Source organism: Aptenodytes patagonicus, chromosome 3 (assembly GCF_965638725.1).
Source record: "Aptenodytes patagonicus chromosome 3, bAptPat1.pri.cur, whole genome shotgun sequence".
In the NCBI taxonomy this organism is placed as follows: domain Eukaryota; kingdom Metazoa; phylum Chordata; class Aves; order Sphenisciformes; family Spheniscidae; genus Aptenodytes; species Aptenodytes patagonicus.
In genome coordinates this window covers 85957079-85973301 of record NC_134951.1, presented here as the reverse complement: position 1 = coordinate 85973301, position 16223 = coordinate 85957079, and the positions used below count along the sequence as shown (strand labels likewise).

At 34.6% G+C, this 16223-nt stretch overlaps 1 protein-coding gene across 6 annotated transcripts in view; it reads left to right on the top strand.

Annotated features, from left to right (window-relative positions):
• Nucleotides 1-16223, top strand: part of SIPA1L2 (signal induced proliferation associated 1 like 2) — a 156021-nt gene that overhangs the window by 88630 nt on the left and 51168 nt on the right. For all 6 annotated transcript variants that reach the window (XM_076334120.1, XM_076334119.1, XM_076334118.1 and 3 more), the window contains exons 7-9: nt 3054-3157; nt 9673-9830; nt 11371-11947. In XM_076334120.1, coding sequence (XP_076190235.1) covers nt 3054-3157; nt 9673-9830; nt 11371-11947 — 839 coding nt within the window. The remainder of the gene's footprint in view (nt 1-3053; nt 3158-9672; nt 9831-11370; nt 11948-16223) is intronic.

Genomic DNA, 16223 nt, shown 5'->3' with positions numbered 1-16223 from the left:
AATGTTTCAGTAATATTTCTTGCTCAGTTTTTGTAGGGTTCACATTTATTAAGTTTTTCTATTCTCAAATGTTTTACTAGTTGTGGGGTTTTTCTTTAAAAAGTTTTTTTTTTTTTAATTTGGTCTGTTTATTTAATATTTTGATAAGAAATTAATTGGTCCATTTCTTATGGACTATAGAATGTTGTGGTGGGTTGACCTGGCTGGCAGGTAAGCCCCCACCCATTTGCTTGCTCACTCACTCCCCAACAGGATGGGGGAGAAAATCAGAAGGGCAGAAGCAAGAAAAAATTGTGAGTTGAGATTAAGACAGTTCAATAAGTGAAGAAAGGAAAAAAACACCCACCCCCCCACCTCCCCCCAAAAAAAACCCACCAAAAAAAAACCAACAAAAAACCAACCCACCACCACAACAACCAACCAACAAAAAAACCCCACAAAAACAAGTGACGCAAAGACAATCACTTGCCACCTCCCATCAGCAGGCTGATGCCCAGCCAGTTTCTGAGCAACAGCTACCATGGAAAAACTGCCCCCACTCCAGTTTTACTGCAGAGCATGATGTTATATGGTATAGAATATGGCTTTGGTCAATTCGAGTCAGCTGTCCCACCTGCGTCCCCTCCCAAACTCTTGCCCACCCCTAGCATATTCCCTGCAGGGGGGTGGGGGACAGTGTGAGAAACAGAGAAAGCCCTGATGCTGTGCAAGCACTATTCAGCAATAGCTAAAACATTGGTGTGTTATCAACACTGTTTTGATCACATATAGAAAACACAGCACCGTATAGGCTGCTATGAAGAGAATTAACTCGATCCAAGCCAGACCCAGTGCAGGGGAATATATTAACTAAAAACTCTTTTCTGCCCTTCTTTAGCGCATTTTTAATGGCACGCAATTCTAAATCCCAAGATCAAGAAATAAGAAAATTAGAGGAAACTTTACCAATTCAACACTATATAATTTGTGTAGTATATGTCTTAAGACTTATCAATCTACTAGAAATGAGGAATTAAAATGTTATTATTGGAACATTAATATTCTCATTTGTAATGTTCAGACTTTAATGATGGATTGGATTATGGATAAATTGGATTATGTTTGCATTTAATTTCCTTATACCTGTCAAGAGAGAAATGAGGGTTAAAGAAATTGAGGAAACATTGCAGTTTTATATCTACAGAGGAATAGTGCTATTTTACTTTCATTTGATAAAAGGTGCTTTTCTGCAAAAAAGCAGAAACGTTTCGTAACTGAAAAAAAGGCTAGCCAGTTTTCCTCAAACTTTGTGAAATAAAACTAATGTTCAGAAAGGAATGAGGTGCAAAAATGTCAGCCCAGATACAATTTTTTTTTTCGCTAAAATTGTCAGCAGAGTAATGTTTGTAGTAGCAACCATTATGTAAATTTAATCACAGTGGGCTGTAGTAGGTGTTCAGTAAAGCATCTGTTGAGTTAGAAGTTTTCGGCTTGCTTAGTGTAAGGGACTAAATTTCAGAAGAAAAACTTGCTAGTTCATTTCCAAAGTCAAGGTGCTAAATCAAAAGTATTCAGCTAAGTAGGATGTTGTATTAGGAAAGCATTGATTTAAGGGTAAAGAATCTGCCTTTCTGTAATAAGTATTTAAAGGGACTGTTTTGTGCAATATCTGTTCAAGATAATTTGACTTTATTTAATATCTAATTGCAAAAGGAGTCAGGGAGTAGGGTTGCTGAGATCAGTGTAGTTTGGGCAGATATTTGTATTTCACAATATAATTTATTTCCTCCTTCTATCTCTTCAAAACTCTGTCTTTCTAAAATGCCATGGAAAGTTTATAATGGAATTATATTTTCAACAAAGATTTTAAAATAGAAGAGTGCAATAATGTTTGCTCTTTTTAGCAACATTTAAGTAAGAAACTTCAGTGGAAATTACGCTCCCTATTTCTTATGTAACTGTAATTTATATTACATCAATATTAATAAATGAAGTTAATTTTATTATTGCACAAACATAACTGATGAAGTCAGTTGTAATATGAATGTGTTCAAAATTATACATACACATAAATATTTTCAGATTTAGGGATGCAGATACAATATGGTTACTGTTGAATTTTACACTTCAGTGTATGTTTATATACTTCTAACCTGAGAACTAACATGGCCAATCAATTTCTTCTTGGAACACAGTTACTATTTAAAATAAAACAAAACCCCAAAACCTTAAACAGTGTGTGGAAGAGTGTGCTGGAGAATGCTTATTGGTGTAGATAATATAAAATTATATTAAAAAAATGAGTGAACATGGAAAAAGAGAAGAAAAATTGATAGTTGTCTTAACTCAATAGGGTGTTCCCAACCTCCTGCTTTAAAGTTGATTGTACTTACTTAAATAATCCAGACATATTAAAGAAGGTGAATAAAAAGGGTTCATTTATGACTACAGAGTAAAACTCCTCTAATTTTCTGTAAACATTCTGAAATGCTAACTCTATTAATAAACTTCCTAAATAAAAGAAATAAAATTAATATCATATATGAAATGCATTTTAATAATTTTAAAAGATCTGAAAATTCCCAGTAAAATTATTTGACATTATACTACAATGTATTATGTTACATATTTTACGTTTTAAAAATGTCTGATCTGCAGTATGTGTTTTAATATCAGTTTTGAAGTAGCATTGTCAGTTTATTTTTGGTAAAGTATGGGATTAGTCAATTGTCCTTATTAACATTTTAAATAATGAAAGTGTAGATCATATAAAACTATACTCAAGTAGCTAAGTGTTTGTTCTTTTTTTCATGAAATGCCAATATATTAAAAATTAGATCATTTAGGGCTCACAGACAGCAAACTCTTTGGGCAATTTCTTGCAGGACTCTTCTATGTCATAATATTAAACTAAAGAGTAGATCGTTAGCTGATGCATACTGTTTTTGTTCTGTTGGAAAAAAGTTTTAAATTGCGTTAATAGATTTAAATCATAGCATGCAAAGAGTGGTGTCCTAAAAAATAGTATGAATGTTCTATTTTACTGACCTTCTCGCGATTAAATTAATTTTCAGCTGATTCAACAGGAACTCATTCCCTCTATACTACCTATAAAGATTATGAGTTAATGTTTCATGTATCAACAATGCTTCCATACATGCCCAGCAACAGGCAACAGGTATGTTTTTTAACTTTTCATTGTAATTTTACATTATAAATGTTTGACATTGAGGGTTTTTCTTAAAGTAATACTGATTTAAAACTGAATTGTTTTATATGAAGTATGACAGTTGTATTTTTTTTCTTGAAATATTATAAGGCATTAGAAATCTCATAGGATTTTTATACTATATAATTCAGGAACTTATCCTATCTCCCCCATTTCATGATATTATTAAAAGGTAATGTTGCCTGGGGTGAATGAGTTATTTTCAGTTTGGACTGGATTCAGATCTTATGTACGTTTTAAACATTGAATAGAATGAAGCTTGAAAATAGTCTTATGGTTAAAATATTCATGTAATAAGATTTTTAAAACTATTCCACTTCCTTATATTACAGATCTTGAAAAGTTTATTAATGTGTCAGCTTAGTAATAAATGCTTAACTATATCCTTCAAGGTGTCTGCTTGTGAAGACAGAAAACTGCAGCGTACTTATTTTATTTCTGGAGAATTCCCTTTGCTTATGTAATAATTCAGAATATCTTTAAAGCATTAAGGATGGCTAAAAAACAGCACAGCATCTAAAGTGTGCGATGCACCAGTAAGGTTACTCTGTCTTGCCTGTCTTGGATATTTCTTGTGACTGAATTAAAAATTACAAGCACATTTGGTATAATATATCAACATTAACTCTTAAAAAAAAAAAAAGCAGTACAATTGCTCATAGGTCAGACTGATGATAGTTCATAACTTTCTGTGCTACTACTCTGCATTTTTCTAGGTCTGCAGAAATAAGTGTTGAATTTATTTAGTTAGTTTTAGAATATTCTCTCACTGCCATGCAAGATACAAAGATTTCAGTCATTTTGGAGGGTTGTCATGAAATAAAGATGCTATCTCACTTTCTTTTTGAACAGCATACAAAAGATGGTTACTGATTGTTAAACCATATGTGAGTTGTATCTTTCATGTCTACCCTATCAATAGGTCTTGTGGGAAGAAAGAGATGTGTCAAGACAGCAAGAAAAAGATAAAAGAAAACAATTAAAATTCTTGAGAAAGGATAAATGAAAATCAAAATGGAAGAAAGTATATCATGTATTTATGTATTTTAAATAGCCAGTGCATAATGTTCTGAACTGTTTGAAGAACCATTTCAAGTGAACAGTTAAGACAACTGCAAATTTTACTCCATTACACTTAGATTTGGTTTAAAGAAACTAAATTAGGAATCAAAAGACAGAAACTCTTCACCATATGAATAATATGAATGTTTAGATGACTCGCATCTTAAAATGTGTGGCTTTCAGAAGACAGAATGTTCAGCTATATCACACACTCAACTGTGCCAGTAGCTAGTAATCAAGGTATCGGATCATCATCACTGATTTGAGATTGCTCCACTTCTCTAAACTTTCACTTATACCTTATTACAATACAGGATTAATTTAGTAAACACACTAGGAGTTGTTCTGTCTGTAATCAGTCATAACAATCTTTGACTGGAAAGCATATGTAAATAGGGAAAACTGTACACTATTAAGAAGATATAATACACTGAATGAGCTTGCCTTAAAAGGAAAAAAATAATATTTTCATAGCTAATCACAGGTACTGACAGTAAATATGGCCTTACTTGGAGTTTATTACTTTTGTTGTCTTTCATGACTTTCCCTTGTTTGTGAGAACAGGATATCCTTTTGCCACAATCCACTAATATTCATAATTGTTTGCTGTTTGTCAGCTTCACTGCTGTGTTGCTCAGCCACATTACTGTCCTTTCACTTCTTCCTGTGCCTTCCTTTCATTCTCATAATTTCCTTAAATGTCTTTATAGTCAGGTGCCAATTCTTGTGTACAGCAAAATCTTCCAATTTTAACTCCATGGTTTTCCCCAGCAGCAAGTACTCCCTTCCACAGTGTTTTAGTAAGCTCTCATCGTTGTCACTTTAACAGGTTCAATATTTAGTAGAAGCACCATGTTGTTATTCATGGCTTTCTTGGGATCAAAATAATGTGGCAGTTTTCCAAGTTCAAGTAGTATGCCTATCTGAAGACGCACCACATTATTTTTTTAGGTGCCGGGATCTAGCAGTATTTGCACAGCATGGACACTGTCTTAATGAAATGTGACAAGCGCACCCAAATGACCAAAATTTAGCCAGCCTTAATGTGCAAAAGGGATCTATAATCATTGTTTAATTTTCTTCTATGACTGTTTAGTTCCAAAATACATAGTGAAGTGTGAAATGTATCAACAGTATTATTCTCACAAGCTGGGATAAAATTCGATTAGGTCTTTTTCCTTGAGACATTTTAGATGCTGAAGACCACAGATGCAGTTGCATCAGTTGTGCTCAAGACAGAGAGAGACTTACAGGTGCTGTGGAATATGAATGTTGTTTGTCTCTTCAGAGTTTGGCTCACTAACTCTACATACCCAAGTAAGGGGAAGTTAGGGACCATGGTAATTTACCTTTTAGGTTATGTTAGCAATGAAGACCCCCATTCAATAGTTATTTTTTGCTAGCATATTGTGTATGTACTGGCAATGAGGTTATTGCATCCTATCCCTATGTCCCTTGTTTGGTAATGACTGGGCAAGGTATTGAGTCACTCTTCATCATCTAGGACTACGACCTTCAATGAGCAAGCACTGAGCATTGCTTAGATTCCAAATACCTGTGAGCCAAAAATAGGCCACACCAGAATTGTTTGTTGCTTCTTCCAGGACATAACTACGCCCTGCTTGGTCCCTGATCAGGACATCCCTCTAGTTTTAGAGCCAGCAGGAGATCCAAAGAGCAAGGTAATTTTCACTTTGGCTGCAACATAGGCTGGGAACTTTCAAGTCAGCTGCTCCTTCCCTAGGACAGAAAAGACTACCAGCCCTGGTGTGGCCAGTTTCTTTTCCTTTACTGGCCTTTTCTTCAAATCATAGTTCAAGGCTTTCCCCTTTAAACTTTACCTTTGTGACGTCCCTTTCTAAATCATTCCCTTGCGAGTTTCCCATTCACACATTTGCAGTCTGCTTGTGTACACGTGGTCAGACCTGATTAATCCAAATCAGTTCAAATAATCAGTTTTCACTTGGTTTAATGAAAACTTAAAAATGAAACAGATATGCAATAATGAAATAAACTTGTTGAATTTAAGCTACTGTTAAAATGGTTGGAATAACAAGATGTGGTTATACCAGACTCAGTTTAACCAGATCTGATGAAATGTCTTTTGCCGTTTGTTTCTGGTTTTGGTACTGGTTAAGAACACAAATTGAAAATAAAACTTTTGAAACTGCTTATTTTAGAAATGTACTAAAATAAGTTTGAAGATTTTCTTATTTGACTCTTAATATTTCATCATTTAATTGAACGAAGAATATAATTCACTGCTATTTCAACAAGAATTCCTTGTTGTTTCGCAGTTTGACTAGGCAATTAAAATTCCACAGAAGTGGGTAGATGTTTATGACTGGGCATAACCTGTAAATATGCTAAGTTTTAAGACAGTACGTTTCTTCAGAGATGCATATCTGAAAATTAAGAATTGAGTAGGTAAAATATCTAAATTAAAATAGTAACTATTATGTGGTATAAATAATTTTAATCTAATGGATTCTGCTTTTCTAACATACTTTCCTTACCGGACTCCCCTTTGTGTGTCTTGTATTCTTACATAAAATTTCACTGATTTCCTTTTGGCTGCCTATCGTACTTGATTGGGTTCATTTTCAAATTCTACCGTGCCAATTTAGACTGACACTAGAACAATGTCAAAGCGTGTTTGATGCCTCCTTACTGTAAGTAATCCTCTGTAATCTATGCACCCTGTTGAGAGTTCCTATTCTGCTCTGCATTGGCATGAGACTCTTTAGAGTATGTTAGAAAGGAAGATTAAAAAAAAATTAATAATACAACAACCCCCAAAAAACCCAACCCTGAGCAGACCTCAAAATGGGAGAGGAAGGGGAAACTGAGAACCTGAAAAAAAACTAGGAGGTAAAAGTTGGGAGGAAAATCTAGGATATAGAATGGAAACTAGAAAAGGGTTCCTTATAAATCTTTTTGCTTAGTTCCGGTTTCCTTCAATTCCTTTTTCATTTTCAGTATGCTATCCTTATCTCACATTTCCCAGGGAAGTATGTGTTCCCTCCTTCTTCTCCATTCAATACTTTATTCTTTTCCTGTTCCTTTATCCTATCCAGAGCACTTCTTTCCATCTTCCAGATCACCCCAGTTTACTTCTCTCCCCTTTCCAAGTTCTTTGCATTATGATACTCTGCGCACAGCTACAACTGTGCTTTGCCTTTGCATTGTGTTGAAGTTCACTTATGCATGACAGTTATTTATAACAGTTACACTGATTTTATTTTAAAATGTTGAAGAAGTCACAAGATCTCTGCAAGCTTGGTAAGGTTCTTACAAATGATGACCTGACTTCCTATTTCCTATTTTTGTGCCTCTTAGAGGTTTAAGCTCTTGAAAATAGTTCAGGGATAGGATATGGGAACTGCCATAATTTTGAAAAGAGTATTTTTGCTAGTTAAATTTCAAACATTTCTAAAACTTACCTCTTAAGTGACTGCTATTCTTGCTTAAGCAACCTATGATGGCAAGCAGAACCGCCTAAAGAGGTCTACAAAAGCAGAAAATATTCTTGAAAACAGTGATTGTCTTGAGAAATGAATATAACTTTAAACAGGATGTTGCTTTCTAATTTTTGTAATTTTGCTCTGTGGAAATGTATAGGCATAGGCATGAACCACTGTAGCAAGAAAGAGTAATTGGTCAGTTAGTTATATAACAAAGGCAGAAATGAATCACCTTGTACCTCATAATTGGAAGGTTTCTTACAAATTTAACTGCGGTGTAAATTCCAATCTGTGAGCTAATAATAACCTCTAAACATGAACTTGTGCTTCACTACTATGATCTAATTGTATGGTTCACTAGCTCAGCAAATTAAAGTGTACCTGACACACTTAGTTCTGTGATCAGTTCCACGTAGTGTACTTCTACTATAATTGCATACAATGCAACAGGATGTATATCTTAAATTGCTCAAATAGTCAGTTATTTTGATTTTAGTCTTAAAAACCTGAAAACTTGACTGAGCCACATGACTTATACCAAATATTATTTTCTGTTCCTATATCTGTTTTAAAGTTTCATCAGAAGTCTTATTTCTTTAATCTGCATTTGGGATTTTGATTATGTTTAAAATAAGTGTTTTAAAATTGTGGCTTTGGCCCTTCTTACTACCTTTAGAATACCATCCTTTGTGCTATTTTAGGAGATATAATGAAACATACTTATGGGTCTTAGGCTTTAGCATGTGTAACTTTGCTCTTTTCGTTGGTAGCTGAAATACTAACTTTTAATGGAACTGAGAAAATACAAGCAAATACTCTTTTATTAGAAAGATTTTGTTCTGTAAAATCAGCTCGATAGAGAAATTTTTACTTGTTCTCAAAGTTTTCAAATAAATTTATTCTTGTATTCTTTTTAGTTACGCATGAGCTAAGGTAAAGCTTTAAGTGTCTGTATGCTGTTAGTTGACAAGGCAAGGTCTTTGGCAGACTTTGGGTGGATATTTAAAATGTAGCGCATGCTAGACTACTTTTTTCCATCTGGTAATATACATGGATGTTTTATAAGCAAAGGTATTTAAGAAAAAAGTGTAAAAAATTTGAGAGGTACAATATACTTCCATGAGGAAAGTGAACATCATTTTACAGGGTTCTTTTGTTGGGTTTTTGGGGTTTTTTTTTTTGAGAGAGAGGTGGTCCCTTATTGGTAGGCATGTTTTGTAGTTTTTATTAAGTTTTAGCCTGTAACAATGATTTAGTACTTTAAATTATTCCTTAAATATATTTTGATGATAAAAGCTACCAATTACAAGAATAAGTTTTTAATTAATGAGTTTCTAATAGCTATTGTTTCTCCATGAGTATTCTGTGTCTCAGCTCTGTTCCTCAAGTGTGCATTTGCTGAAATTTGTGATGAGTATTCATGATAATCTATTTAAAAACAAAACCATAACGTTAAGGACAATGTTTAATAAAAATGCAACATGGAAAAGGAAGGTTTATTAAGAAAGAAAAAATATTATATTTTTCATATAGAAGCAAATACTACACTGTAAAGAGGGAACTGATGTACAGTTCTCTGGATAGTGAGGAATGTCAAGTGATGTAACATTTTTGTATTACTAAAGTGATGCACTAAAGTAAGAGAAATATATTTTTCTTATAGAATAAAAGAGAAATGAGCAGAAACTATGCAGAACTAGTGTGGGGATGCAAGAGAACTCACTAGTATTTTTGTGAACATAGCCCAATTTCCTTTCCCTATCTTTTTGCAGTTCAGTCCAATATCCTTTATCTGTAGCTATCCAGGATATGATTAATTAAAAGTTATTTCTGAAAAAATAAGCTTCATTTATTTTGGTTTGGATTTTTTTTTTCTAATTTGAAGAAATTGTGATCATTTTTTTATAACTAATTTTTCAATGCATGTTTCTTGTCTAGCTACTAAGGAAAAGGCATATAGGAAATGACATAGTTACCATTGTCTTCCAAGAGCCAGGAGCACTTCCCTTTACTCCAAAAAATATTCGTTCCCACTTTCAACATGTATTTGTCATAGTCAAAGTGCATAATCCTTGCACTGAAAATGTGTGCTATAGGTGAGTAGAGCCTTATAATTATTTGTTTGTTATTAAGACTACAATGGAACTGCCTCTTCTAACAGTTTTTTGTCTTCTAGAGATATTATGTGTACAATTTTAAAATTTCTGCTACATTTTCTGTGATATTTAAACCCTAATGTCTCCCTTGCACACATCTAGAGTTACAGAGCAGTTTGTAGACTTAAACGGGTGTATGCAGAAAACTGTGTTGCTGATTTATGGGCACAAAATGGAGATATAACAAGTTAGTGAAAATAAGATTTGCAGACATAGCAAAAGAAATTAATTTAGAATTTGTATTGCACATTTCCTTTTTCAAAGAAAGTGATTTAAAATAAAGTATTTTAGAAGGCTATTAACCTGTATAAATCCCTGATTATGACAATATGACACCGGGATGAGTCATGGCCTTTAAGCACATGAATGAGGACTTCTGGGGAGTATAAAAACATCTCAAATTTCAGATGACCTTAACTCTCACATTTAAGTCACTGCGCCATGAATTCTAGCAAGGTAACCGGGGTGGAAGCGTAGTTCTGAACTAACTGGGAATTGTGCACATAATCATAAGGAGTTGAAGCGTAATGGTGCAGATTTAGCATGTATAAATGTTACTTATTCATTGTTTAGAATGAAATTAAAGTACATCATGAGGTCAGGTCGTATTACTGTCTTTTAGCTGTCTCTTAGAACTTAAGCTATCATTTAGAACTTGATTTTGTTTCAGTAGCTCTCTTGTGTTTAATAATACATGACATTTCATAAGTTACATTTTTCTTATTACTAAATGATGTCTGTCTGTCATCCCAAATGTGACTGCATTTCAGTCAAACTACTGGTGGTTGTACGTAGTTTGCACAGTATTTTGAAATCCATTTTCAGTTGAAATACATTATGTAGATATCAATTATAGGTACAATGTTATCAGTGAGAAAATACTCCTATTTCTTTTACATCTTGCTGTGAACTGTCCATATCAAGAATTGCAGGTATTTTGAAATTTTATGAACATAGAGTAGGCAACTTAAACCGGTGCAGAATGCTCCCATTACGGACACATTTGACACTGATACTTTTTCTTTGTCTTCACACTTCACTGTAGCAAAATGTCTGAGGATTAAAATAAATTCTGGTTTCTATTTATATATTTCTTAGTTTTACAATTATGCAACTGAGTGACAGCTGAAAATGATAGTCAGACTTACATTAAAAAAAATTAAAAATACTTCTCTCATTTATGTCTCACAAAGCATTTTTATATTTATTCCATTAAAGAAAGGAGACAGTGACACCCTAAGGAGTCATCCTTGATATTTTTTGTGTAAGATACATCCATAATGTCTCTTATATATTTAAAAGAAAAAAGCAATTTTAAACCAGACAACCCAATCAGTTTTCTTTGATGTGACTAAAATGTCTGAAAATTGACATGTCAAAGCTAAACCCGACTGTGTAAATGGACTGCAGAGATCACAGTTCTGCTTATCATCTGATCTTTTTTTCAGGAATTAACATTGTATTTTTTTTCTATTTCTAGTGTTGGTGTTTCACGATCAAAAGATGTACCTCCGTTTGGTCCACCCATTCCCAAAGGAGTAACTTTCCCCAAATCAGCAGTCTTTAGGGACTTCCTTTTAGCCAAAGTTATTAATGCTGAAAACGCGGCACATAAGTCGGAAAAATTTCGAGCCATGGCCACAAGGACACGTCAAGAATACTTGAAAGATCTGGCAGAAAATTTTGTTACCACAGCTACAGTGGATACTTCAGCAAAGTTTAGCTTTATTACTTTAGGGGCAAAAAAAAAGGAAAAAGTGAAACCAAGGAAAGATGCACATCTATTCAGTGTTGGAGCAATTATGTGGAATGTGATTGCACGAGATTTTGGCCAGTCTGCTGACATTGAATGTCTCCTTGGAATCTCCAATGAGTTTATCATGTTGATTGAAAAGGAATCAAAAAATGTTGTGTTTAACTGCTCCTGCAGAGATGTTATTGGATGGACTTCTGGATTAATGAGCATCAAAATATTTTATGAAAGAGGAGAATGTATTCTTCTGTCTGCAGCAGATAATTGTACTGAAGACATCAGAGAAATTGTTCAAAGACTTGAAGTAAGTACAGTTGCTAAACTAGAATTCCAAATTTTTCATGGTTACTTGTCTACATCTCCTTTGAGATATAATTAAAAATGTCCTATGTTTATACTTAAAGAGTATTTTCAGTCTTCAGAGACCATCACAAACAATAATCCTCACAACAGCATATGAGATCAGGGTTATCCACGCATTTTCAGGGATGAGGAATCTGATACCAATAATCTGATAGACTTGCCCAAGGCCATGGGTGGTTTCAGTGTTGAAATCGGGATTGAAAGGCTAAGCTTTTGTCTTCTCTTGCTGTAGCCTGTTCTCAAATCACACCTTTGTAGGTAGAAATATACCTTAATTTAAAAATATACAAAATCTTAATGTGTAAAATAACTCACTTGGACTTTTTATAATAACCCATGTGAATATTAGCAGAAAAATTTGTATAAGTGTTTCTGCTGATTTGTTCCTCTATACGGAGGAACTGCAGGAAGTAAAAAAAACTAGACCAATTAATGCCAGCTTAATATCCAGCTGACTGGATAAAGTTTTTCACAGACTTGATGACCCTGTTAGCACAACTGTCCTGTAACTATTTCAAGTCAGTACAAATGAACTGACAGGAAGTCCAAGGTAAAAGTGCTGATGCACCTACTTCATGTGGTTGAATTTTGCCCTTTGATCGTGATTTAAGTCATCTAGATGGTCTCAGTTTTGTTTGTATTAGAAAGCCCGGTACTGAAAAGAAATCATTATGCTTACCATTTTCACACTGGAACAGTTGGATTGCAGCTGATGTTTTAGGGCTTCTATAGTTCTGCAGTCACATTTAGCGTTGCTCGATATCGTGCTCTAAATAATAACCTTTTTCTTCCAAAGTACAATTAATCTTTCAATAGATGAATGTCTTTAAACTCTTCTTGCCACTGTTATATTATCCTTTTCATTGAGGTCTTCAGTTTCACTTTCCTTAGACAGATATTTCCCTTTTGGAAAATAGTGTACATGTAGTTCACTCCTATTAAGTATTGCTAAATGAACAATATAAATTGTTTAACACAGATGGAAAACAAGATTCAAAGTTCTAGTGAAAACTTCTTCTGTCATTAGTGACGGCAATTTCTTTTGCTGTTTTTCACTTCTTCGGTTTTACAAAACATGGAAATATCCCAGTTGCTGAGGACAGATCTTTAAAATTCAGTAATTAAAACCACAAAATGAAATGGTTATCTATATTTACTTGAATACTTCCTCTTTTTTATGGTCACAGTTTGGGTTAAATAATGACAAATTGGCTTTAAGCCTCAAAAATTTAGCATCAGTTACTGCCAAGTTAACCCAAATATTAGCTTCAAGTATCTATTCCAATGAACTCTGGCTGCCTTCTCTCTTTCACTGCCACCTATCCAACTTTCACATTGCTTAAAAGAATTAGCTGTCACTACTTGTTTCAAAACTGTTTTCATCCCTGTTTCAATACCTCATATTTTTCTCCTTTTTCCCTGCTTCTTCCTCTCTTTTGAAAGCTGCATATTAATGTTATTCCCTAGTTGTTTTATGATGTTGAATGCTTTCTAAACAGTCCTTATATACATTTTGATATAGAAGCTCAGAGGTGACCATAACAACCACTAAAAAGTATTTAAAACTCTGATTCCACACTTCATACACATCCTTTAAAAACCTTAAGTGACTCAGAACACAGCTAAGGTCAACAACCACATGTGCCAGCAGATGCTAAAGATGAAAGCTCAAGCTGTGATGTAATATCAAACTTCAGTGAGCAGATGATTAACCCTTTTCAGTCACTAGTAAAAGCATTTCTTAAAACCAGTGAGTAAAATGTTGCAGTTACTAAATGAGATTGTAAAAGAAATAACTACATTTTATTGCCTGGGTTTAAATCATGCAGATGAATAGGAAACCTATCTGAATATTCAGATAAAGCAAAGATGTGAAAAACTGAAACTGTAATTTTGGTTTGAACCAAAAGAATCAGTTCAGGACTAAAAAAAGAGCTGGGATTTGTCAATCTGGAGTCAGATCTGTATTTGTGGGGGAGAATATCTGGAGATATAAAGTAGAAAGAGCAGCAAAAGCAAACTATAGATTAACTTGGCAAGCTGTGTTTGAAGGCAGAAAAAGCAGTGGTTCTGAGCTTTAGGATAACAGAGAATGGCAGAGTGATACAAGATTGAACGAAAACCCTGTATGAAACTTTAGACAAGAATCTGAGTAGACAGAATTTCGTAAGAAGCCTGTATAGTAAAAAAACTCTTCACCTTCTTCATGGGACTTAGAGGATCTCTGTCTTTTAATTTCATCTGTATTAAGTGCGTTTAGAGAAGCCGGCTCTTAATTCATGCACAGCCACATGTTCAGTGAAACGGCAACCAAGTAAGCAGAATGACCTATTTTGAAGTGGAGCAGCACTATGTTTTATGTGACGCTACTATTTAACATGCAGTGTCACCTTTTAGGGGATATACTTGTGGACGACTTGATCTCCTGGAATCCTTTCCATTTGGAATAGATGAATCTTTGGCAGGAATGTTTATCTTCCTTCTCTTTTAACCTTTGACTATTTAACTAACTTGAAGAAGAGATTTTGAGTGCTCTGAGTCGGGGAAATCCGTATACTTTGACTGGTGCATTCATTCTGCAGTATTCTATAATTGTGACGTAATGATAAAGAGGTGTCTGCCCCCGCCAAAAGAATATTGTGTAGTTTCATAAGGATAAAATTCCATCCATCAGCTGGGCTCCTGACTCTAATAGCATGTTCTTCTTTTCACTGCATGACCAAACATTGTATATATTTTAGAAACTTGTGACAGAAATGTAGGGAAACTGATGAAGAGCTGAAAATTTCATTTTCACTTATCTAGTTCATAAATTATGAAAGTCTTGTTGGAAATTAGTCGTGACTGAAGATGAACCTCAGAGCTGGAAAAAAAGAGTTAAAGCTTAGTGCTTCCAGCATGCCGTATAGCTCTAATACCATATGCACAGTTATAAACACAACAGAAAGTTCTGTTTAAAATGGAAAGCTTCCGAAAGATACCAAAAACTCAGAGCTGAATAACAACAAAGGAAATAGCTGCTTTTTTGATAGGAAGACCCAGAATATGATTTTGTAAACAAAACCTCCAGAGTACGTTTTGGACATCTCAAGAATGGCTTTCACATTTTAACTTTGAAGCCTACATCTTCAGAAATAACTGGAAGGTTTATGAGGTCAAAGTGCTACAGTTTAAGTAGCCTAAATTTTCCAGGCAATGATTCTCAGAATACCAGATCCTTGAAAGATCTTTCTCCGATGTTTCACAGCTCAATGAAGATTAGCCCTTAATGAATGAGGGCTAACTGTATTTCATTTCCTTGAGTTTATCACCGGTTAAAAGCATGAGCATGGACCAGCTCTCTCAGATCAGCAAACTTACAGTAACTCATGGTTTTGTGGCACTTTGTTCTCATGTGTGCAAGTTCTAATTTTTTCTGCTGAGTGACAAACATCCATATAGAAATATTCCATGAAGGCAATAGAGCTTTAAAACTTACTATAAAGGCAATAGTGCTTTAAAACTTACTAAGGTACCGAAAACTGTGACTTTCAGTCACTGACCAAGTTGCAGGCATAAGTTACACAAATACTCCAAAGTTTTTCCGGTCAGCCATTGGATTGGGAAGGGCGTGGAAGTTAGGCCTCTCATCCCTGACTCTGTAACAGACTTGGACAAAAGATTTGTCTAAACAGGAAGTGTAAACAGGAAACCACGAAAGTAACTTACAGCTTAATATTTGCTATGTCTTAAGTTCCTTTGTTGATGATGGAGATGTACTTTCATAATAGTTGACAGTGAAGGAGACAGTCCCATCCATTCCCTGCCTGCCACCCCTTTGGAACACTATTTTAAAAAGCACCCTGTTTTTCAGCTGTATCATCTCTCTGATCTGTCTGCATGGCTGCACAACTGCTAATGCGATACAAGGGACAGCGTAGTGGTAACAGGGTCTTAGATCAGTTTAAACCTCCCATGAAACTGCACCTAGTCAACTGCCTCTGACTCGGGTAGCGAAAGGAGTGGTTTTGTGACAGCTTTACCCAGTCACTGTGCCAATATCTCACTAGCTGCACAGTCCCACTCCTTCGCCATGCAGTCCTGAATTAGGTTGGGTCATGCTTCTGTGGGAAGCACACCACAAACTAGTGAGCTAGGCTGCCCAGATTCTGGCTCAAGTAGACAATGGAGGGCGAGAATGACTCTTCCAAAATAGCTTCCTGAATTAAGCTCAAGCT